Source organism: Condylostylus longicornis, unplaced genomic scaffold, assembly GCF_029603195.1.
Source record: "Condylostylus longicornis isolate FDR11 unplaced genomic scaffold, ASM2960319v2 ptg000080l, whole genome shotgun sequence".
Taxonomy (NCBI): domain Eukaryota; kingdom Metazoa; phylum Arthropoda; class Insecta; order Diptera; family Dolichopodidae; genus Condylostylus; species Condylostylus longicornis.
In genome coordinates, this window is record NW_026578048.1 from 2,760,532 (window position 1) to 2,788,333 (window position 27,802).

The 27,802-nt window shown below is 23.4% G+C and overlaps 1 protein-coding gene across 1 annotated transcript; it reads right to left on the reverse strand.

The window, feature by feature from the left end:
- Nucleotides 1-27,543, reverse strand: LOC129612981 (glutamate receptor ionotropic, kainate 2-like). Its single transcript, XM_055526848.1, has 22 exons — nucleotides 27,352-27,543; nucleotides 22,915-23,078; nucleotides 22,619-22,841; nucleotides 22,361-22,554; nucleotides 22,100-22,292; nucleotides 18,893-19,050; nucleotides 17,921-18,142; nucleotides 17,650-17,853; nucleotides 17,492-17,576; nucleotides 15,841-15,884; nucleotides 15,532-15,764; nucleotides 12,774-12,975; nucleotides 12,597-12,675; nucleotides 12,379-12,528; nucleotides 12,170-12,285; nucleotides 6,698-6,850; nucleotides 6,507-6,581; nucleotides 3,372-3,739; nucleotides 1,873-2,516; nucleotides 1,598-1,795; nucleotides 891-944; nucleotides 1-670 (listed from the first exon to the last, which is right to left on the reverse strand). The coding sequence occupies exons 1-22, from the start codon at nucleotides 27,413-27,415 to the stop codon at nucleotides 36-38; spliced, it is 4,458 nt and encodes a 1,485-aa protein (XP_055382823.1). The 5' UTR covers nucleotides 27,416-27,543; the 3' UTR covers nucleotides 1-35.
- Nucleotides 27,544-27,802: the final 259 nt, after the last annotated feature.

Consider the following 27,802-nt stretch of genomic DNA (forward strand, 5'->3'; position numbering starts at 1 on the left):
TTTTTTTTAATTAAAAATATTAATAAATTATTATTTTAAGAATGTTTTGAATCATTTTCAATTTCAAATAAAAATTGTTTTAATGAATCATCATTGATATTTAAATGTACATTAAGATTATCTTCAATTGAATTTGGTGAATACAAGCATAAATGTTGTAATTGTTCAGATGGTGAGGGAGTATCATTTGTTATTGGACTACTATTATAATTTTGTGTTAATTCCATATTATTACAATTACCAATACCCAATTTATTACATGATTCTGCAACAAGTTCATCAATAGATTTGTTAGCTATTTCTTTATTTATATCGCAATCATTGCCTTTAAAATCATTATTATGGCATATTAAATCATTTGAAATTGAATTTGGTAATAAATCATCGCATCCATGTAAAATATCAACATTTTGTAAAAGTTTTTGTAAATTATCATCTACTGTTGATAAATTTTCTATTGTATTATTATTATTTTTTAATTTTTCAATTTTATTTTCTAAATTTTCAATTTTAATATTATTGTTTAATTGATCAAGATTTGTATCATTATGTTCGTCATTCGTTTTTTCGATTTTTAATGATTCATTAAGTGTTGAGCATTTATGAGTTCTTAAGGTAACTTTATAACGAAATTTTCTAAAACATGATTCACAGGAATATGGTTTAGCACCTAAAAACGAAAACAAAAATATAATATTATAATTGCTATGTATAATTTTATATTATAATCGGAAAAATAAAATTATTTACGATAGCATACAGTTAACAATTATTTGACTATTAACACTTATAATATGCACTTAAAATTAGGCTGAATTTTCAACAAATTTGCAAGTGCAAATCAACCAATTACGAGCATAATTATATCATATACCAATAATTCTATTTACCTGTATGTGTCCTTTGGTGAACATAATTTGAAACTCTTTGCCGAAACCGTTTACCTATAAAAACAAAATTTGCAAAGTTAATAAAACTATTACACTAATAAGCCTTAAAATAAAAATATAAAAAAAAATATACAAATAGATTCAAACTGTTTTTGAACAAATTAAAAATATTGCAAGTTCTGTTCGTGAATCATTATGGCTTTCATTTTAAATTTTTTATCGTGATCTATTGTCTTCAAGTAATTATTAATTTAATTTGTTATACAAAAAATTTGACGGAAAGTCATATGAGGAGTGTTGAAAATATTTTGTTAAATGAGCAAGACAAATAACATTGATTTAATTTTTTTTCAATGAAAATAATCTTATACCATTACGTAAACTGTTTCATTCAAAAAATTTTTGCAGACTTCATGTTCGAGTATTTTATTCCCAAATGACAAAGATTAAATTTTAATCAAGGAATCCAAAATATTTTTTTAATTCCCATTTTCGCAAAAAATTTTTCAACTTTTAAATAATAAATGTGCAATTCTTTTTTGTTTTTTTGTTTTTTATATTAAAAATACCATTGAGGGTTTATGTTTAAAATTTTAAAGGATTTAAAACCAAACATGTGTTATATAGAAATAGAACAAGCAGATGAATTTATGAAAAATATATATATATATATATATATTTCTACTTTTCTAAAGAAACAAACTCACCGCAAATTTCACATTCAAAAGGTTTTTCACCACTATGAATCCTTTCATGGTTATGTAACGTTGAAAGTTCCTTAAAAGCTCGATTACAAATTTTACAAACATGTGGTTTGTCATCACTGTGATACAACAAGTGTTTATGGTAAGATTGTTGAAATGTAAATAATTTATTACAAATGTTACATTTATAGGGTGTTTCACCTAAAATTTTTTTTTAATTTTTTAATTTATAATAGATTAAAAATTTTAAATAATAATTAAATTATTTTAAAACAAACCTGTATGAATTCTTTTATGTTTTTTTAAAAAATATTTTGTAGTATAAAATTTAGAACAAATATCACATTTCCATGGTTTTGGTATTGGTTCAGGTTTAACAATTTGAATATCTTGTAAATTTTCATTTCCAATTTCATCATTATTAATGTCAATTGCTTCAATTTTAATTGGTTCTGCAGTTGTTGCGGTTGTAACAACGTTAGTATTTGTTGCTTTCAAATTTGTTGTAAGAATACGAATTTTTTCACAAATTTTTAATTTTGTTGCATTATTCTTAATATTTTCATTATTTTCATTACAATTATTATTATTTTTATTTACTGGATTAATATTTAGGCAATGTTTAACTTTTAAATGTAAACGTAATCTTGCTTTAATTTTATATGATTTTGAACAAAGATGACATTGATATAATCCTTGTCCATAATTATTAACTACAGTAGTTGTTAATTTCGGATTTGTAGAATTAAAATCATTTGTTTCTAATGGAATTTGATGCATAACTTGAACATGTTTTTTAAATACATCAACAGAACTGAAAGTAATACCACAAATATCACATCTATGTTCGTCACAATATCGTGTTGGTGTAAGTTGATCTTCAATAATTTGGGTATTAAAAAAAATTTTTCCATAATTTGAGCTAAAAATATAAAATTAAAATTATGCTTGATTAATTGTATAATATTAATTAATAATATATTTTAAAATATTTGGAGCAAATAATTTTTAAAAATTTTCTAACTTCCTTTAAATGGTGTGTATTAGAATTGACACGAAGAAAGTGAGTGTCGGAAATGAATTGACAAGATAGTACTTAATATTTACAAAAAAATTTAAATATGACATTTATATGAGATTTCTAAGATTTGAATTCATTAAAAATTAATGAAAATTCTAGTTGAAATTAAAGACGAAATGGCGAAGATAATGAAAATTGTGATTTAATTAACGCAAAAATTCCATTTAGTTTGCGTCAAATTTGTTTTAAAAATATTTATGTTAAAATTATTAATAGTTATTTAATAAAAATTAATAAATTAAATTTTAAAAAAATTAAATCATTCTGCAAAAAAAATATTCGATTGGGACTATTATTAAAATTTGAAAATTTTTTTTCGAAAAAATTTTAAGAACTCAATCATATAGATAATATATAGATATAGGTACATAAAATAAATATTACCACAAATGTGGTACTTGTCAAAAAAAAAGAACAATCAACAAAGTCAGAAATTCGAGACAATAAGAGAATAAAGACTAAGATTTTGAGTTAATTTTCTCTTTTGCAAAAAAAAGGTGTACAAATGCAAATTAAAACACAAAAATTTGCAAATATATAAGTAGGCATTGTAAGAAACTCGAGTGGCGCATATTTATACTCATACAGCACATATTTGCCCATAACCCACAAAAGTTTGCCGATGGTTGTTCCAGAGAAAGTAAGCAATACTTAACATAAATTAAAAATAAAATTTTATATTTAAATAAAAATTACCAGTTAGTCTTTTCCATATCTTGATTTTCTTCTAATTTAATCAAATTATTATCATTTTTGATAATAATCAAATTATTTGGTAAATTATTATTGGGTGATTGTTTTAATTGTAAAATTGATGCTGTACCATTACTAAATATACTATTTTGTTGTTGTTGATGTTGTTGCTGTTGTTGTTGTTGTAACGTTTCTTGATTACAGTGATTTATTTTATTTGTTATATTCGAACAAATTGACGGAATCATATTTGATTCCCTTGATATTAATGTTGATGCTACCATCGATGATGTTGGTGATGCTGATGATGATGATGATTTTGATGATGATGATGATGATGCTAATGTTGACATTGTCGTATTATTTAGAAAATCTGTTGTTAATACTATAGGGGTTATAAATTTTATAGGGTCATTTTTAAAATAAAATGCGTGGGTTGAATTATTTAAATTTAAATTATCATTGATATTTTGATTAATATGATTTTGTATAATTTGATGTTGATTTTGTTGCTGTTGTTGATTTTGTTGTGATTGTAAATTAATTTGTTGTTCAATTTGATTTTTATTATTTGTATTTATTAAAACGCTATCATTTAAAATTTCATATGTTGTTATATTATTATTATTATTTATATTATTATTATTATCACAAATATTGGTAATTTTATTATTATTACCATAATTGTTATCACAATTATTATTATTATTATTACTATTATTATGAATATTACTGCTAGTTAAATTAATAATACCATTATGACTAATTAAATGTAAAGTTAATTTATCTAAACCGTTAACTATTTCATTACATATTGGACATTTTATTGGAGAGTCTATAGCTTTAATTAAATTTGTTCGCAAAGATGCGATCGAATTAAAACTTGAATTGCAACACAAAGGACAAAGAACAGTAAATTTACACATAATTTTATTTTTATAACTTTTCACATTGAAAGAAAAAAAAATTTTTTTTTCTTCTTTTATCCGCCACTTGCTTGGAAAATTTATGAAAAAAAAAAAATTTACTTTTAATTTATTGAATATTTTTTCAATTTCTTAAATTTTTTATTTTTTTTCCAAAAAAAATATGTAGAATTTCTTTTTCAAATTTGTAATTTAAATATTAAATTTTATAAATTTATAAAATATACGTAAAAAATATTAAAATTTTAAAAAGAAAATAATTTAGCGATGATCTCTTGCGAAAAAAAAAATGACGAGATTTTTTAAGAATAAGAATAAAATGCCCCAGATTTTCTCATCAAGAATAATTAAAAAAAAATATTTTTTGAGTTACACTCAGAAAAAATAGATTGGAAAAAATCAAGTTTTATGCACTTTTTTGTAGTTAGATTGGCTTATTTTTAAAATCAGAGCAGAATGTTATTTTAACCTCAAATTAAAAGTTCTAAACATCCAATTACAGTTCATTATTTTATTGGCAGTTATGCATTAAAATTTCTTAATTAAATTTTTAAAGTTTTTTCAAACATACTTGCAAATCTGCATAGACTCAATATTTTTAACATTCTCGTGTATCTTCAATATCTTAATTTACATATATATATATAATACTTTTGTGGTAATTTCAAAAAACTCAGAAATTCCTTTAAGCACAGCTATAATTTTTGAACATGCAATTTTTGCAGATTTTGCAGTTGGAATTTATAGAACTTATTTTAAATTAGTACCTTAGTTTAAATTGAATTATCCAAAATCCTCTTATTTCTAAATTTTTAAAAAAATATCTAGATAGTTAAATTAGTTTTTTTACTGCTTATGAATCTAAATTTCTTTTAAGTAGAATCTCGGTAATAAATTTTAGAAAAAACTATAAAACAAAACTGTCACTATTAATTTTATCACAAGCAAAATATAATTAATTTACTTATTTTCAAATATAGTTTTTGTTTGAGTGTATTTGAAGAATTTTCAAAATGAATACATGTGCTTTTTGAAAGAGACAGAGAAAAACAAATTGAGTATTTAATTTTTTTTTTTAAATTTATTATTTTAAAAATAGAACTGTTTTCTTTTTGTATAAACCACTCTATTATGCTTATAGGGTGGGTACTACATACACGAATTTCTGTGTTTGTAATTCGGTACGAATACTATGATTTTGAATGTTTACAAACAAAAATGAGAAAATTTTCATTGAAAGAAAAAAAAAATGGCATATTATGATCCATAGAGAGTAAAAATTTGGAAATTTTCCAAAAAAGTAAAAGCAAATCAATTGAGGAAAGTGTAAGAAAGAGAAAACTCAAATTTTGTTTTTGTATTTAATTGTCACTTTTTAATGATTTTGACTTAAAATAGTTTTGACAATTATATTTTATTTTTTTTTTGACTTTACCATTAAAGTCCCATTTTGAAATGAGTACAATGTTACAAATAGCGTATATCTTTTAATCTCATACAAGAAAAAGCGTTTTTTTTCGGTGTTTATTGGATCGTTTCGAACTGTCTGTCAGATAGAATTACAAATATAAACAATAAAACTATTATAATCATTAAAATCAAAGTGCTAGATATCAAACATTTTGTTTGATTTGATTAAATTGTGATCAAAATTTAATCGAACGCAAAAATTAATATATGCAAAATTTTATTAATGTGCTTATCCTTCATAAGGTTCGATTTGTTTATTTTAAATTAGTTTGATAAAGTGTGGTTTATTAATGATAATTTTTGAGAATTTTCCGATTGAAGATTAAAACATTTCAAATATGGTAATTGAATAAAACAATTATTCAATTTATTTAAAATATTTCAATTTATTGTGAAAATTTTAATTTAATTAATAAATTTAAGTTAATAATCAAAATATTTAATATTATATTTGAAAAGTTGAATGTTCAAAACATTCACAATGGTATACAGGTTTGTTATGATAATGACAATAATTTAAGGTTTCATAATAATAAGTAGGACAGTAATTAATTTGTATAATTAAAATTTCTATTAATATTTGGTTTATTAGCATAAGCTTATGATTTTTTAAAATTTTCTTAATTTATTTTTCATTTTTATCATTTTTATCTTTTTTATCATTTACATTTTTATCTACACTTTTATCATCATCATTGCTATCAACGGATACATTGGATGGAGAATGAGATGAATGATTTACTTCCACTGTTTTAACATTTCCGGAACATTTGAATATAAATTTTATTTCATCGAACATAGCCTTTTTGTAAGATGTCTACATAAATATATAAGTTGTGAGAAAATCCAAAAAGAAAATTAAAAAAAAAAAATTAATAAATTTTATTAACAATATTTATTTTTTTAGCAATAAATGATAAACCAAATCGTTACCTTATTTTTAGATGCTTCTTGTTTTATAGCAAAACAATTTTCAAAAATACTTATAAATATAGCGAATATAGATCCTAAAATTAATACTAAAAATACACCACCAAGGTTAGCAATTTCTAAAGCAACAGCTCCACCACTATCAGCACCGCTGTCCTGTTTTTTTTTCGAAAGAATAAATTAAAATAACATTATATTTATAGATTATATAATTAAATAAAAATCTAAAATAGATGTAAGATTATTCATGCGAATAAGCAGAATCTGATTTTGCAATTTATCAAAGTGAAATTGTTTTTTTCGCTTTTTGTTTTTGATAAAATCATTAGCGGAACTAACTGGTAAAAGAGTCAAATAAATATAGATAAAAGGGTATAAAGAAGGTCAATTAAAAATTTGTTTAGATGGAAAAAAAATTATTTGTGTATATATATACAAATATAAAGAGTGTTCTGGCACTAGAACATTTTTTTCTAAAAATAATTTGTTTTTAATATTTTTTTCACTTCCCGTCAAAAGCTACGAGTAATCACAAGCTTGAATTTCGTTCATAGCTTTGAAATTCGAAAAATTCTAAATTTCATGTTGTCGATTCCGAATTATGTACGAAAATCCTGCTCCGAATATTTGTAATGGAGTAATCATAAATTACGGTCGTAGTAAAAATTACCCTCGAGACTCTTTGAAATAAATAATCTCAAGCAATTTAAACTGAGTGTTTGCTTTAAATTTTAAAGTTTTGAAATTTACTTGAGTTTAAATTCTTGCAACACAGCTACTATGAAAGGAAATGAAATTCATACTCGTATTTGCTAAAAATTTTTTTTCCACTTTTCAAAAATATTTAAAAACTAAAAAAAAACTACAAAACTCCGTTTTTAAAAATTTTTACTTTGCGCTTAGAACTTTTTGAACAACTAAAATAGCCTTTTAAATCGGAAGGAATATCATTCAGCTTTAAATTGAGTTCATTCCATCCGTCACGTTCTACTGAAAAGTGAATTTTGAGCTCTCATAAATGAGCCCTTTTGAGCTCTCATTATTTTTTGTTCGGTTAAAGCTCATTCTATTGATCAACTATTGCTTAGGAAGTATATAGTATCGAGTAGAGGACACTGTATTTAACAAAAAAGAAAATATGATAAGAATAATATAAAAGTTATAAAAAGGAGCAATGGCTTATAAAAAGAATATTTAATTCATTATGTCGGGTAATTTTTCTAAACAAATATCATCAATATATCAAATATAAATGTATATATATATGTGTATATATTTATGTGCACGTAATAGACTAGAATTCATTGAGTTTATCATTGTCTGCACTAATGTCGTACAAATTATAGGCTATACTATATTTATTCAATAGTAAAATAATAAATTTTATCAAGTCTTTTTCGAGCATAGCTTTGATTTTTTAGAGAAATCAAACTTATACTGTATACAGAATGAAAATAATTATTATTTGATAATATTTTTTAAATCTTATGAAAAAATTTATTACAATTAATTGAAAATTATTTAACAAAATCATTTTAATAATTTTTACGAAATTATTTTCTCTAATATGAAAATTAGTGAAGGTGTTCCAACACAAATAATTCATACTTTGTGGCCTACATAATCTATTTAATTTATGCTATTTGTTTCTAATATTATGGGATTTTCAAAAACTAGAATTATTGTATTTTAATGCGAAAGTCAATGTTTTAATTTTTTATTGGATCTTCTTTAATTTTTTCATTGTTTTAATTAGTTTATGGTTAAAAATTGGCGAATAAGAGCTTTATACCCTATACATGAGGGTATTAAGCTCTTATTCTGCAATTCTACTGAAAACTTGATTATACAAAATTTGTTGCCACCACATAACCTAAAAAAATGTATACACAATACGGTCGGTAAAAGCATAAGACTTCGTTTTTTCCTCTTTCATTTCTCTTAAAATTTTAATCTGAAAATATTTGTATAGTGCCATAATATTTAAAGAATTCAATAATTATGAGACGATCTTTTGAGTAATGTTAAAATTATTTTAATTATTGCATTATGAATCTAATTTAAAATTTCCTCTGTAGATTCATATACATTTATACACGTCATATTTCTCTAAATTACACTTCTCTCCTTATTATGTACAATACCAAATCTTTTCAATTTCATCCTTTTGAATAGATTTAAGTCTATCATTAGTAACTTTAAAATTTAGTCACGTTTTATTTACATACATTATGAATTTATAGACACATCTATATGAGTTTGTGTATATACAAGTACGGAATATAAAATGTAAGTGTTATCTCCTTGACATTCAAATATGCAATTTTGCATACTATATTCTTGTTTTTACATATATACCCACATACTATTATACTTTAGAATTTATACACTCTTCTTCTCATTTGAATACGGGCAGTCTTAATAAAAGAAGAAAAATTTGAAAAGAAATTTGACTAATGAATAACATTCATTTCTAAATTCTTGGACTTATTTAAATTTTTAATTTTATGAAAAAAAAAGGAATAAATTATGATAATTTTCATTTCCCCCATAATCAATAATAAGAATTGGAAGGGGGTAAAAAATTCGAATACAAAATTTTTCTCAGTACTTTTTATGAACGATTGGAAAGAAAAGAAATATAGAAGAGAAGTTTTGGATTTTTTAGTTTCTAGAGTTTGCCTATTCACAATAAGCTTATAGAAATATGAATTATTAGAAATTCATTTAGAATAAAAATTTTCTAAATTTTCTTTATGTACTAACTTTAATGATTATTGATGATACCAAGTAATTTAAATCTTAAAATCTTAGGAAAGAAAAATTTTTTATGTGGAACATTAAATGAAATGTTGTTCATAGGAATTTCATGGGAATTAATAAATTACACTATAATAACTCATATAGAAAAATGAGAAGTAAATTAAGATAATTAACGATGAAACTTTAATTTCTATAGAATAAAATTTTAAATGGGAATTGACTTCTAAGGTTTGAATAAATTTTATGTAATAACTCAATCAATTATATATGAACTAAATATTTTGATCAATATTCCATAAAATACTTTCATAATCGCGTGTAAGGGATGAAATTTTGTCTAGAGGAAAAGTTGTTTGACAAGTTGAATTCGAAAAATTTTTGAGATAACATCGAATTCATCCGAATTATAAAATTTACTATTTGCAAGTTTTGTAAATTTTTGCAAAAAATTTGAAGCAAACAAGTAACAGGAAAAATCTTTTTTAAGAGAAACTGTCATCAAATTGTTTGATTTCTTTTAATTGCAAGAATTATAACATTTTGTTTGTTTATTTTTTGGAAGGGTATAGATACCTATTATATATGTATTTTAATTACTCTCACTAATAGCAAAATTCTTCATTTATTCCAGTGAATTGTGGTATACTTTGCAAAACTATTATTTTTTTCTAATTATCTTAGTATTTATACCCGAAATAATGGCCTGAGATATAGACTCAAGTACACGTTTTTTGTCAGCGTTAATTTGCCGTGAAATGTCAGAACGCTATCTAAATTGAACAATGATTGAGGTACTGGTTCGGGTAGCTGCAATACAACTTAATTCGGATAGCTAATTCGGATATCTGTTTATGTACAGCTCAGAAACTATTGAAGGTACAAAGCTAAAAAAACGAATTTGGTGATGTGGGCATCATTTTCAGTAAAACTCTTTTAGATTGTATAAGTTTATATGATAACTACCACGTATGTGTAAAAAAGCACTAGAAATATAAAAATCGGGAGTTTGTATGAAACTGTATGTCAATTATCTCTGACATTTCAAATCATTTTATTCGTACGGGTGTCACAGAGTTGACATTGTCAACTACATTTATTCTCGTTTTATATTTTTCTTTTTGAGTAATGCTATTATTTTTGTAAAACTAAAGAAAATTACTATTTTTATCAGAATCATTAAAAATAATCTTATATGTGGTTTTTTACTAAAATTATTCATTTGTATAACAAAGTGTATTGGAATCTTTTAATATGCATATATGTATATGTGTAAAATAAATCTTCTTTACATAATAAATATTTTCAAATAAATTTTTATTATAAACATATTATTTCGAGAAAATTATTATTGTAAGTAGTATAGTAGAATTGCTTGTATAATTTTTATGTTCAAGAAATTTGTGAGGAAAATTTTATTCCTTAATAATGGTATACTTGTATCGACACGCATCTTGCCATATGCTTTACATAATAGTATCGTAATATATTTATAAAATACTTATATACATAATTTATTGGAAATTCATATACTTATTACATTTTTTTTTGTTTGTATGTTGTAACCTAGTACTTTATATAAATAAATTTCAATAGAACATAAAATTATATTAAATTTTATAACGTGATCTTCAAAAAAAAAAGAAACAGATAATCATGTAAATGGAAATTATTTTGAAGATAGTATGTATGTATATATGTAAAAAATAATATGAATATATTAAAAAATAAAATAATTTGGAAGTTCTTAAAAAGAGTTCTTAAAAATTTATTCTCGTATAATCATGTAACATTTTTTCTTTGTTGTTTAAAACACAAAAATTTTACTTAGTGTTTTATAAGCAAATATTTTGATTATAATTTTTTATTTTGATTATGAATATTGAAATCAATTAATAAATTTTGGATCATTGTATAGATTGTACACATATAAAAGGTGGCAATGAAAAATTGACCCACACCATAACGAGAAACTGTTATTCCGCAGGGAATTTCCAATTTCACGTGATTGCAATGTTTTATGATCTACTCATGCAGAAGCAAGAGTAATTTGTAAGCCTTGGATTTAAAATTTTACTTGAATTTACAAAATTATTAAAAAAAATTTGTTAAGAGCACAAACCATGACTTTGGTTCTCGGTTTTTCCAAAAATTATTACTTATGAATTCTAAGAGATACGACTCGATTCAAAAGAAAACTTTGATAAAAATTCCATTAATGTGGTAAATCTTCATAAAAATAAAACCTGTTACATATGGTCTAACAGGAATATACTCTTTTCAGTCATAAAGACCAAAGCATGTACATTTCATCTGTCTTAATAAAATTCAATGAGATTTACGAAAAAGAAAACAGTGAAATTAATCTTGTCGAAGAGTGAAAATTTTTTTAAAGGATAAAAAGAACGAAGGCAATAAAATTTCAATGTAAATTTGTTCTAAATATTTTTCAGTAAAAATTTTTTTTTTTTTTTTTTTTGTTTTTAAGGATATTATAAAATTCGTATAGAATTTTTCAAGTATGTTTTTTTTTTTTTAACAGCTACATGTTAAAAAATTTAGAGTGTAAATCTTTATAAAATGAAATCGTAAAATTGTTCAAAAAATATACATACATATACAAAATATACGCCCTATCGAATTTCTTTTCATTTCATGAGAAATGGAAAATAAAAGTACAAAATGTAAAAGAAAAAAAAATGTAATTTTTCTTACGGCACAAGCACCACCACCTCGTTTCTCTTTCCACCATTTATTTTTCATTTTTAAAAGTGAACCGTCTTCTTGCATTACTAATATTGTTTTACTTAAAGCATCTCGATATGGCCAATCTAAAATTTAATATTATTAAAGTTTTTCTCCTTTTTTTTCATAAATTAGAACCTTATTAGACCCATATAGAATTGTGAAGAAATTCAACTTACTTTTTCTCATTGCAATACCGTAACCTTTTTCATCTAAATTTTTTCCAACTTGTGTTAATGTACATTTACGTTCTATTACGTATTCAATAGATGTTGATTCCATAAGAAAAGCATAATTATCATTTGGATTTTCAACTCTGGACACACCCTCTAGAAAAAAAGAAGTTATGGCAATTTAATTAGAAATTTTTAAATATTGTATAAAATTTTTAATAAACCTGCATTTGTGCTTGGTTGATGTTCCGGATGATCTTTCATATATTCATACATTTTTTGGAATGTTTCATCTTTAGCATCCTATCATCCGAACACATTAAATTTCATATACATATATAAAATTTAGAACAATTATTATTAGGAGGCTTTGAATTTGAAAAATAAAAATAAAAAATTACTTTAAAAAAATTGTATGTACTTCCACCTTTTTTTGCTCCATATCGTACACCACCTTTATTAGCAGCTAAATCTTCAGCACTTTCAATAATAGTAACAGGATTTTCAACTGTTAAAAATGCAGCCAAGTTAGCAGTATATGATGAAACTAAAATTAGTGTAAAAAACCACCAAATTGATGCAACAGTTCGTGTTGATGAAGCTCTAAAAAAATTTTTTTTTTTAATTTAAATTTTATAAAAATAATTATTTAATTTCATTGAAATTTTAGGATAAAATTTGCAATTTGAAAAATTTGGATAAATTTTGAAAAATTATTAGATAATTTTGTTGAATAACAAAATATAGAAATTAATTTTTTTTTAAACCAAAACATGTAATGGTATATTATAGAAATTTCATCAAATCTGGAGTAACCGCACGAATTACTGATTTCATGATTTGCAAATGTGAGAAATCTCACTTGAATCACGATTTCAAACAATGCTGTAACTGTTTGACTGCTTTAACTTGAACTTTTTATAAGATTTGTTAAAATTTCTTTTAAAATTATATGGAGGATCTCATTAGAATGAGATATTTATTAGATGAGAATATTTATTAGAAGCATAAATAAATTCAGTTTTATAAAATTTAAGTTTTGCAGCTCCTCGAATAACTATTCCGATCCCAACTACATGAAATTTGATGAGCTTACAAATCTCAATCAATTTTTCAGTTATCGTTGGGATATACTCGGTTTGTAAACATATATCTTCGATAATTATTTCTACCCGTTTAAGACGAATAAATTTCTTTCTTTCTTGCCTGCGTAAAATACCCGTGACTGTATAATTTAAAAAAAATCATGCTATAAATAAGATAGAAATTAAAAATTAAAAATCTTAGAATTATAGATTGATTATAAAATATTTATGAATATTATAATTAAAATGAATTAAATTGAAAGTCAAGGTCATACACCTTCAAACATAATTAATACATTTAAAATTTTATATTATATGAGTACGGTGTGTAGAAATCCTTTTTTTAGGGTTTGACGTAATTAAAATGAATTCTGAAAAATTAATTCGTTTTAGATGATTTCTTAGATTTGATATTGAAATTATTTTATTTTATGTATATAAATCTAAAATATAAATATAATAATTTTCAAATACATAAAAAATGTAATTATGTGTTGGGTGGTGAATTTTGTTATTAAGGAAAATTTACGTATAATTCCAAATAACAACAGGGTAGTTAAAGAAAATGTAATTGAAGAAATAATCCAAAAATTTTGAAATTTTGCATTTAAGTGGAAAAATCTTCACGATAATTTGACAGAAACAAAATTCTTCACGTTTTGAAATGGAGTTTATACTATATCTATAGATAGTAGTTCCAGATCTGTCGCGTTACCTAAGGGAAATTCAGAATTCTGCCTCGGAATTACTTTCCTATCTCGAACTTTCGAAATAATATTAATATGCTATTATACATCTACTAAAATTTTTCGAATTTGTATTTTTATCTCGTACGAAAGTATGTTCGAAAGATATATATTTTAAATTTACCACTCCGTTTCGAATCATAAGAAATTACGGACTGACATATGAGCATGAACATACTTATACATTATTTTTTATTATTGAATTCTGAGTTGATTCAGTCATATCTGTCGTTTCGTTTATTCAGTGTTGATAAGATAATTGAATTACGTTCTCCAAGTTTTCTAAAATAATTTATTACGAGTATATACATAGTTAATGCCAAAACCACATTTAATTCGTATATTTATTATATACACAGTTAATGCCAAAACCACATTTAATTCGTATATGGTCAAGAAAGTGATTTGGGTAGTTGCCGGTATAGTATTCCAATTTCGTACCCATATATATTAAGGTTTAGCATACAACTTGAAAAGTAATTTAACCTTATTAAAAAAAATTTGGTTCCTTGAAATTGATCACTTCTTACATTAAAAATAAAGCCAGTATAAAAAATAAATACAAGGTTGTCTGAAGCAGTGTGGAAATTATCATACAACCCACATCATTCACTAACTCATTTATGAGGCTCCTGCCGGGTTGACACGATTTACTCTACTTATTTTCGTTCATTTTATAATAGAACTCACATTTTTTTAAGTAGAACACGAAAATTGATTTGTTTTACTGAAGGTAACATTTAACTGGAGATAAAAAAATTTTCAATGTCAAGAACATTCCAAAATTTCCTTAATAACTTTTTATATTTGAAATATTAGAAAAAAGTTTCTGAAATTTTTCCGAAAAGAAAAAAACAAGAGAGAAAAAAATCACATTATTCATAGACTTTAATAATCAATGACCTGAAATTTTACTTAAAAGTGTCACGTTAAAAAAAAAGCAGTGTTTCAACGAAAATTTATAAGACTTACCTTTACTTAGTTCTCCTTAGTTGTGTGTAAATCGTTTTGATTTAAGAATGTTAAAACTGATTGATGATTATGAAGGTGAATGTTAAGATGAAAGCAAACAATGTGATGAATTTTTAATAAGATTATGAATTTTTAATAATTTTATTAGATCCTTAAATGAAGGCTGTATATTTTATATGAGATGAAATATTCATGTTCTACACACATTTATATATGTATTATGTACTTATATGCATATATACATAGATAATAAATAAAATCTAAAAAAAAAATATAAACATTTTTTAATATTTTAATATTGCGTTCGAATTTCAGGATGTGTGGATGTATGTGTTAATTATTTAATATTTTCTTACTTTGGAGCAATTTCTGATCCCTGTTGTAATAAAGCACCAATTGTAAACCACATTGAATTCGCAAAACTAAATTGATTCTCTAGTTCAGTTGGTTCTTCAATACAAGGATATGGATTATCCCATTCCACAGGTGATAATCTACCCAAAATAAATAAACTTATTGAGACACTTAAATAAGCAACACCTAAATAACCCCAGACTTCACCAGAGAATGGTAACATGAAAGAAAATAGCTAAAATATTAAAAATAAATTATTATTTAATTCAAATTATAAAAAGATAAATAGATGGAGTGAAAAATGTATTTACCTCTGGTGGTGCTTTCTTAGGTTTTGTGTATAAAATCGCTATTCCTATAAATTTTAAAAAAAAATTAAAAAATGGTTCGTGAATACTCGTATTATTGTATGCATATTTCGCCCGATTAGTTCGCAAATTAAAACCGGGTAATGGAGTAAATGTATTGGTTAAATGAATATTGAAGAGAAATCAATGGAGATCTAGTATAAAACTAAATGTTTCAAAAAGTTGGAAAAACTAAACAAGAATAATTTAAGGTGGTTGTTAATAATTGCCAAGGCAGGCAGGCAGATATGATCTTATGATTGGTTAAATTAACTCGATCCTCCGAGGTATACAATTAGCCCATTTAGGCAGTTCTTGGTACCGGTGGATTTCTCTTTTCCCCTTCCTCTTTAGAGCCAAAATAATTTAGAAGGTCTGATATAGTACACACACATTCTTCTTTAAACATATGTTCCTGCTCATCGTTGAATTCTGAATCGATTTAGTTATTTCTGATCGTACGTCTGTCATTCGCTGCGGTAGGATAACCAAATTTTTACACATTAGGCATACGATTACTAAATTTTTTATTAATGAGTCTGGTAGCACAATTACTATTTCGACAAAACTTGGTTATAGCTGCATAAATAATTATAGGACCAAGTGCGAAGCAACCCCAAAAGTAATTACTTCATAGCTCGAAAATTTAAAACATATACAGAACTCCTAACATTCACTACCACAAGTTCGAGTTGGGTTCATTAGTACGAGTTCAAGTGTGGATTTCACTAACAAGAGTTCAGCAATAGAGAATAACAATTTAAATCACCAATGTTGATATGATAAACAAAAATATTATAGCCAAAATTTACGATATAACAATTTTAATTAAATTTAATATATTTTTAAAATTATATTTATTATTTTAAACTTTAGTTCTTGAATTAATTTTTGGTGTGTAATATAAAAGCACTGTAGTATAATTTCTATTAATTAATTAATTAATTATATCGTATTCATATCAGTCGTATCTCATATTAATATCGTATTTCTTCAAATTTAACAATAAATTTTTCTTAAAAATAAATTTTTAACTTCTATTATTAATACCGAAAAATCAAGTTATGTTATATTTCCGTTCAAACTCGTACACCAATGATACCAATACTTTCGAAGCTTAATAAAAATATTGAAAAAACAAAAAATTGGTAATTTTTATTTAATGTAAATTATAATACGTATATGTACGTATATACGAATTGTAAATATGTATACAATGTAATTAGAAATAATTTTTATATATATGTAAGTATAAATATAATTAAAATGATAACACACGAAATATTTTGATATAAAAAAATTAAGTTTTTCTGTTCACGCGATTATTAATTACGATGCACGATCGTTAATGCATCTATTATCCGTATGTAGTGCTGTTGTAAAGCATAACTTCATTCAATTATCAAAAAGTAAAATTTTGAGATATTTTTGTTTTTGCTTATTTTGTTTTTCTTTCTCTTTGTTTTTTTTTTTATATTTACATAAACTTTCTAATAAAATTGAAAGAGAAGAGTACGAGAGTTGTTGCCTGATGAAAACCGGTTGTACCGGTGTCACAAACTTGCCATAATCATATTAAATAAATTTTTGAAATAATTTAAAATTTAAAACATACCCAAATTCATAAAGGGAATAGTAAAATCAACCCCACTTTCACGTTCTGATGTCATTGTTAAATCAGTAATTCCTAGATCAGCTCTCTATATATGCATAAAAAATAAATAATTAAAAATAATTTAATCAAAAATCACAAAAGTTTAATTTAAATTTTACATTTTCAAGAATTTCTAATATCATTCCATTCCAATTGCCTTCAGCATCTTTACTACCATATTTATTATCTTCTTGTAAACGAAATGTGTATGTAAAACCTAATCTTGTCGATAATTCTTGTATTAATTCAATTCCAAAACCTTCAAAACGATCATTTCCAGTTAATTTTTCAGCAGAATCAACTAGCATACCATAGGGATCACTCTACAATTTCATAATACTGAATTAAAATTTATTTAATTAAAAAATTTGAAATATTTTTTAATTATACCAGAGCTGTTATAACAACAAAACTTTTATTTGCTAATGAACGTGTATCAGCTTCTAAAATTGATGATGACATTACTCTATCATTATTATAACCGCCTGATGAACTCCATGTACCAATTTTCATAATACCAGATGCTGTTAATTCAACAGCTTCTAACATGATATCAGCTCTAACACCTTCATTATCAAATTCGATTTTTCCAGTTATACCATCGATAATAAGCTATAATTTTTTTTTTTGTTTTCATATTTTAGAAACATAAAACAAAAAAGAAAACAAAATCAAAATTCATTCAGAATTTCAATATACAGGGTGATTTTGTAAAAGTACAACATTATATGCTACCGCTTTAATAATCAAAAATGGGAGTTGAATTTCTATTTAGAGGTAATGTCGTATGACTCAAGGATCTGATTAATACGAGTATAAAGATTTTAAAAAAATTTTGCTAATATTTTTCAAAATTCGTTTAGCTATAACCCCAGTTTTATAGAATTGAATAGAACCTAGGGTATTACTTAATTCCGTGTCTTGCACACTTTCGGAATGATTAGCATTATAAGATAAAAAAATTCAAGTTAAAATTTTTCAATTAGTTTTGTGGAATATCAAAATATTTTTCTCCTAGCAACGGATAAAACAAGAAAAATTTCATTTGCATTCTTTAAATTTTAAAGAAAATATTGTACTCCTTACAGCATCACCTTGTATAACCTTATAAATATATATCATATAAACACACACATATATAATTTATTTTATTTGAAAATAATTATGTGAAAATATACATTTATATTAAAAAGATTTGCTAATACATATATGTAGTATAGCGCAGTGTGTATGCAGAACTATATAGTATAAGTAGAAATCGGTGTACAAAATATGTAGATTATCTCAAAAAGGACTTCTTAAATTCTTTCTGTTATATTTTTTATTATAATTTTCTTCTTTTTTTTTTTTTCGTATTCTTACCGATTTTATATGATTGACAATTGTATATCCTTTTTCCCAAGTATTATCCGTTTCGCATCCTAATTCAACAGCTCCCTCAGGCACATATTCAATTGTTTCTGCAATAAGTTGAACCCCATCATATAGTAATGCCATATGTGATGATACAGCACATGTCACTGAATATGAAAATAGTTAAGAAAGTATAAAAATTGTTGTTGTTTGGATTTTCTTTTTGCTTATTTGTTTTGATTTTTTTTTAAGGATGTATTTTATATTTTTGATAAAAAAAAAAGAAGGAAAATAAAAAAGGCAAAAAGACATTTTTCGTAGTCTCTTTTTCTTTTTTAAACCGCATATTCCCATGTTTAACATTTGAATAAATGAATGAGTGCAAATTGATACAAGGTAAATTTTTGAATAATATTTTAAGAAAGTCAAAGCTTAAACTGGTAATAATTTCGAAAAATTTTGTCATAGATTTTGATAAATGCACAGTGATAAAAGCTTGTCTTCCAATTGTAATCAATTAAAATAGTTCCAATTAGTTATTATATGACACAGCATAATAAATCTCGCAAATTATAGGTTTCCAATATTAAAAAATTATAAAATAATTTGGAAAATCTAGTTTACGACTAGTTTAGGAAGAGTAGTTTGTTTGAAAACTTTATTTATTTATCTAAAATATAGCTTATAAATAAGGATATATTGGTTACACTTTGGGCTACTGGACCATATTTAGGGCTTGTGTCAACTGTAATTATTTATTTTACAGATTCATTTTTGGATAACAATATCAAGAGTATAAAAATGTTACACAATACTATAAGATTTTATTTTTACACTATTTTGATATACGAAGGTAATTTTTAAGCAAATGACGCAATAATTTTCTTTACTATTATGACATTTTCCATAATTGAAACCAAGGCTTCCGGTACAGTTACCGCATATTTTTGAAATATTGCATGGGTTCTACTGCAAGTAAAAATGACATTTCTCATCAAAAGAATCTTACTACAGAAAGGATCACATTCTGGAGGATTGATCCTATGGAATAAGTACTTCTTTGTAGATAATGTGTGACTTAATCAATTCCTTGAAAATTTAGTTTTCCTCTCTAATTTTCTTCTTTTATTGAACTAATTCCAAAGTGACCCAAAAACTAATTCTTTTTATTATTAAATGCATATTTAAAGATATTTTGCATACTTATAGGGGATAAACAAAAATACAAGGAATATTGACTAAGAAAAGAAGACATTTTCATTATAAAGCTTTTGTAGAAATACGAAAACGTTTCGAAGAAATAATTTAAGATCTTGTTTATTTTGAGATGTAAGCCAATATTTTAAACTAAAATTTAATAATAATAAATAATCTATTAATATTTGGAAACTGTTAAAATTTCCGATTTTAACAGTTTGCCATTTAAGAGAAAATTGAGAAAATTTTTGAAAAATTTATTTAAAAAACAGTTACCTCATATTTTTCAATGCTATTTCGTTAAAGAATTAAGTCGTCGTCTTTCTATTTTAATAGAAAAATTATTTTCTTACTTTAACAGAATGCCTACGCAACAGCATAATGAACTATTGCGGAACAAACAACCCCTAGGAGAAATAAACTGATGGGGAAGCGAGTATATAAAATAATTAGCACATTTTTTAGGATTTCGTTCCAATTACACTAAAAAATTAATTTATAAATTGGAATTTTTCCAATAAATACTGATTTTCTCTCTAATTATATAATATTATATAAAATGGTCGGTTAAACCAACAATTACAATTACCGGTAAAACCAAAATAAAACCTAAAAGGTTTTATATATTGAATCAGACTGTATAGAAAATATAAAAATTCTTTGTATTAATTATGCATTGTCAGTGTTCAACGTAAAACTAAATTAAAAAATTTTTAAGTAAACCTCAATTTTGTGGATAATGTTGAACAAAAGCTTTATGTACATTTATATTTTTTTTTATATATATATACCAATATTATACCATTATGTTCATGAGGATAAAAAATTATGTAAAGTGTCTACTATAACAACATGATTTTTATTATAATATATATACATATATATTATGTATATAAGAAGATTTATATGCCATATATAACAGAATGAATGAAAAAAATAAATGTGTAATACAACAATCATGAAATTTTTCCGTGTTTTTCAAAAAATTATGATGTTTGTTACAAAAAATTATAATATAAATATAGAATAATTTTTATATAGAAAATGTAAAGAAAAGAAAAGAAAAAAAACAATGGAATTGTTCTCCTTTGAGACGAACATGAGACTAGCATACGTCAATTTAATAATTTATAAGAACTAAAGAAATTTCAATGCAAATTAACTATAGAAATGGTAGGAATTTTAATATTCTTGTAATATTTTAGTTATTAAGTATATGAAGAGATTTATTTAGATGTAAAATTTATTTTTTGGAAATTGTGTTAATTTCGATTAACACTTAATATCAGGGCCCGATGACGGAATCAAAAATTATTTTATCAACTATATGAAGTCAAAATTTTGTTTAGTGATAGCTATTATTATTATAATATAGAAATTATTATATAGAAATTTTCAATTATAAATTAGAAGCTTTCCATATCCAATATCTTTGAACCAATTGTTGTAAAAATTAATCTTTAGTTGAAATGTTAGGCTAACTACTATCGTAATTATTAAATAATAATGTCATTTTTTAAGAAAATTACTTTCTAGAATGTTCTTAATATCTTAGGTTACAAAATACAATATAAAAATCAAATTAAATGTTAATTGTATATAACACTTGACAATTATTTGACATTTTGTGTCATTGTCACTCAAATATTTCACCAACAGTATAATTTGTTAAACATTTAATATAAATAAATATTTTGTCAGATTTTTTTGTTTAAATTTCTCTTAAATTATTTAAATATTTTAGAAGAATTTAATATTAAAATCAAGTATAACAGATTTTCAACACATAATATAGTAATTGGTTTAAAATTATTTTTTAGTTCAAATATCAGTTTAGTTCAAATATCAGTGTTATATACTCATATTACTTTAAATATTTTTATATTATATAAGCTTTTTTAAATATAGATTTAAAAAAAAATAATATTCTAAAACAATTACTTTTTTACACAGAAAAAAATATTTAGAATTATTCAATTTGAATTATCATCATTCTATCATTTGTTATATCCAACTTACCATTTTGTAAAGCTTCATTTTCTTGTATTAAAATTTCATGTAATTCATTAATAATTTTGTGCTCTGGTGAAATCATACGATAATTTGTTATATTTGCTTCACCATATTGAAATGGTTCTAAATCAATTGTTTGCATATCTAAATTACCAATTATATATCTATAAGCATCAGTTAATATTCCAACTTGTTGAGCCTTAAAAAAAATATGTAAAATGAAAAAAATGTTTTATTAAAAATTTTAAAATAATTAAGATTTCTTACTTGTGTTAAAAAATTTGTAAGACTTCTTGTAGATCCCAGTACAAGTAATGAAAAATCTGGTGATTTTTTTATTATTCTTAAAATTGGTTTATAATTTCCATTTAAATCTAAATCATATCTTTTAATATTTATTGGTGGTATATCAGTTCCAAATAATTTAACTAATTCATTAACCAAAATAAGATCATCACCAGCTAAAAAATTTAGAAAAATAATTTTTTTTGTATTATTTTCTAGATATGTATATAATTTTAATACCAGATTCATAAAGAATTGTAAATTGTGACCATTGTAAAGCATCAATAAGTCCCTTTAATGCTTCAGCATATTGACTTGGAGATGGATATAGATTTATAGTTGACATTCGATTAAAAAAATCCATTCTTATATCAATAAATGGTAATTCTTTTGCATCACAAATATTAGCTGCATGTTCAGCTGAAGCTGGTGATGTTGGACCAATTATCATTGCAACATTTTCCTATTTAAAAATGAACAAGCTCCTTATATAGTTAATGAATAATACATAATGTACTTGAAAAATATTTTCAAACCTTTAATAAATCACATAATTTACGTGACATATCAAAAACATTTCCTTCGGCAACATTAGCCACTTTACCCTCTAATGAATTGTCTGAAATTTTTAAATTGGCATCTTCAATTGCTTTCAAAAATATTTTTTCCTCTAAAGAATTAAGTGATTCTGTAACAAGACCTATAAATTAAAATGTAAAATAAATAATTTAGAATAATAGTTGATGTGTAGAAATGTAAAAGTCATTCAAAAGATTGCTATAGAAAACAAATAATTTTTGTTTTTTTTTTTTTGAAACATTTTGTAAACGTGTTTTAGGTATATAAAACATTTTATATAATCTTTAAGATGAATACAAAATGGAATTTTATAAATCCTAGTTATTTACTTTGTATGTCCAGAAAATTTTTAATGTTACTCTTTCTATATACTATTAATATTCATTATAAATGTATACAAAGATATTTAGTTTTTATAGAAATACTTAAGTACACATATATTTAACCTTTGTAATTACTTCGGGTACAAGAGTTATGAGCAAATATCGAAAATTCTTTATTTAAATTGAAAATTTAAAATAAAGTCTTAAGAATATTATTTGTTAATCGTGTAATAAATTGTTGATTCTTGAACATATGTTAAGTCAAAAAAATATTCCGATCTGTACAACGCAAAATTTTAAATCAAAATTGTATTAGGACGCAATTTTGTCTTATACAACAAGTATGATTTTGTATGACAAACATAATTTTAAAATGATGTTATAGTTTTATTGTTGGTCATTTAAGAGTAATATTAGAAAAGTGTGAAAAGATCAAATATAATAACTAAATGTATCACCGAGTAGATGTTTGGCCTCTTAACAAAAAAAATTTATTTAGAGGCCTAACAAAAAATAAGACTTATAGAAAAAATATTAAAAGAAAGTACTTTCCCGCACCTATTAGTTTAACCTTGTCTTACACAGAAAAATAGCGGCAACAGTGATTATTGCAGAAAATCATGGACAATGATAGCGAAATGTGACAAAATTTCTGTTTATGTGGAACTTGTTTATATTGAAGTTTCATGAAAAAACATGAATTCCGAAAAATAATGTAACTGCATGGATAATTTAATTATTTATTTGTGTTTGTGTAGTTGTATTCAGTTTTGATTACTCATGAGTAGTTTGTACCTTCAAATGGATAGCAAAAATTAATGAGCATGCAGTTTAAAGTTTTAGAAGCTAAGTGTGACTAAACTTATTTGAATAGTGATCAGTACTGGTAAATATTAGTTAATTTAAAATTTAACAAAATATTTTATATATAAATTATTAATTTTCTTGAATAGCTGTAGCTAAAATTCAAATTTTTTGAGAATCAATATTAAATTTTATTCGGTTCATTTTAAATATGAATATTTTAGCATTTGTTCTTAAATATAAATACACACATCATATTTTATATATATACATATATATATATACAATATTCAGTTAGTATATACAAAGTGTTTACATACATATATATTTTGAATTGAATTTGGTCATCACAAATTCCTTAAAAAAGAATATTTTGTAATTCCTATAATAGTTAATTACTTTTACACCTGATGCCTTTTATTTAATGTGTATTTTACATATATAGATATACCTTGATATATACATATTAAATATGTAATATGTATATATATACATATATAGCTATTGGCCTACTTTTAACTATATTATTTACTTTTACAATACGTACAATGGCTTATAAATTCATTTTATGTATATATAACATAATTTTTTGTATATATTTCCAATATATTTATACATGTATACATAAATTCCAATATATACAGGTACCATTATGTATTTGTTCCGATTATGTGTTTTCTGTTAAATATTCAATACAAAATTTTGGATTTTTAAAATGCACGTATTTTATTTTTTTGGTATATTAAGGTTTTAAAAATTCAATTTTAAAAATTATTTTAAAACCTAGCTATTATACATATAGTGTGCACATGTGTATTTTATAGGTTCTCATACTGTTTCTATAAAAAAAGAAAATTTTCTATGTAATTAAATAATTTACAAGGTATAATAGATTTTGAATATTTACTGGATAGGAACGTATATATATATAGGGTATATAAAGGTATAAAGAAAAGTTTTTGTTTTGTAAAATAAAATGTCAGATTCAGAAATTATATGGAAATTAAATTGATTTTAGAACTTGGAACCAATTATACTTATCTAAACAATTTGCCTACAATTATTACTAATTTAAAAATTTTTTAAAATATATAACAAACCTATTGGAGTATGAGTCTATGGAGCAATTGAGTAACAAATATAGAAAATACTTTAATGTTACAATATAAGAAACATGCATCAAAGCAGTTTTAAAATTGTTATACATTTGAAATGTTCCTAGAAACAGATATCGTACAGATTTTATGATTCATTCTGTAGGAAGAAATTAAATTTAATATGTAATTGTAACATCAGCAGTAGGAAGTGTTCTTTTACTAATTTGCAAGTTGTTTTCTGTAAAAAAAATTACTTTTTTGTAATTGGTTCTTGAACTGAAGGTTCTATACCATAATATTATCTATTATAATACTGGATCTTGAAATAAACGACAAACATCATATAACCTTAAATATTTGAACATAAAGGTAAACTAGGCAGATGACTAGGCCTAGCAAAACTTAAATTATTTTATAAAACTGAGACATGACTCCTATAATATCAGCCTTATATCCCTTCTAGGATTGAAAAAATTAGAAAATTTGGCTGTCGGCTGGGGTTGAAAGTTGTTAAATAAATTTTACTTGACAGAGAATGTATGTATTTCTGTTTGATCAATTTTGTGAATATTTTCATAAATTTCACGTGTTTACATACTATTTCTTAATATATATATATATATATGCACACATGTATACATATAGAGTTTCAATATTTAAATACTTAAATTTTTTTATTATAAAAAAATTCTATTAAGCTATTTTCATGATATTATTAATTTTATTACACAATTATAATTTATTTTTACAAGTGGCAGAACACAAAATAACCGCAATATGCGATTACTAATAAATGACTACATACATAAATACATATATATGTATATATACTTATAATTCAATTTTCATCTGAAAATTTTCCTCTTAAAATTTGAAGCATCTAAATTGAATTATTTAAAAACCATAATTTCGAGTAATAAAAATTTATACAATAACCACTTAAATACAATTATGCATATTATTACATACTTATATTCATACCTATATATTATATATACGATATTATACATATAATATATATTAACTTTAATATACGCACATATTGTATGTTTGTTTTGCGTAAACACTTTTTATATAAAAAAAAGATATTCAAATAATTGTTGTTGAAAATGTGTAATGAATATAAAAAAAAAAGGTCTTATACAACATTATTAAAAATTTTTAAATTAAATTACTTTATTCATTTCAATTGTATTAAATTGAACATTTTATTTAATCACAAAATAATTTGAATATTTTTAAATACTCTATGTAGCTATATATGAGTTTTTGATTTCTGGTGTGAAAATTGTAGCATATTATTAAAATACTTGTTCAATGATTTTATTTGAATGAATCATACAATATGGAAGGTGTAAATGATTTTCAACAGGTATTAAATATAAAAATGTTTTAAAGAAAAATATATTAAAAGTATCGGGAAGTTCATTCTGTTGGGCACAGAAAGTATTGAGTTGCGTGAAAGCAAGGAAATCTTTAGTAAAAATTGTTGACTTTATCAGTCTTAATAACCGCACGTTATATGCTTTTCATAATAAGTGAGAATAAATTCTTACAGTGTGAGTGTTTTATTAAAGAGTTTTTAAAGTAAAATAACGCTTGACGGCAATTAAATTACAGTTTTCTTTAACAAAATGTCCGACAATACACGCACAACTGTTTGAAACAGAAATTATATAAGAAAACTATAATGACAAACTAATGAGAAATAAGAAACTCGTTGGTGTCTGAAGGAATAATCATACCATTTAGAGAATAATTTTTAATAAAATTTATAAATTTTCAAAATTATACGGCTATAATGCTGATATTTTAGCAATTTCCATTCAAATTTCACCAATAATAAAATATTTTTAAATACGATTGAATTTTACTCAAATTTCAAGTAAAATTTTTAACTACACATAATATCTGATTACACTTATTATTATTTTATTAATTTTTCAATAACTTTCTTTATCATACTTGTATATATTGCCTATATACACATAGTCCGTACACATAATTGTAAATATACTTGTAAATGTGGTAATAACTGTAATTACACCTGATTTATGAAATTAATTTGTTGACCCAATTATACATTTTGATTGAAATAAATTTATATATATATATATACCACAACATTTCCTCCTTTATTTAATTTATTAAATTTTATAAAATTATTTACCAATATTTATTTGACCAATTGATAAATTAATACCAAATAATAATGTAATTATAATTTTAATCATTATTTTAATTTTTTCTTATCATTTATATTTTTTCTATAATTTTTTTAAAAAGTAAAGAAAAAAAAAAATGTATGTGCTAATTTTAGATTTGCAACATGTATGATGATATATACACTTAAATAATTATAGTTTGAGTATGATGCACTTATGTTTGCGGTAATTAAAAAACTGTAAAAATTATTTTGTCATTCTGTATTCCTCTCTGAAAATTAAGAAAACAAAAAAAAACAAAACATTTTGACGTTTCTATTTTTAATCAAATATAATATGCCAATTGTATTTATTATAAAATATTATAAAAATTTAAAATGAAAAGTACTAAAAATAAGGGTTGTTCTAAAGTTTTTCTCAAATATCCGAGAATATTAATAAAATTCAGGTGTGTAG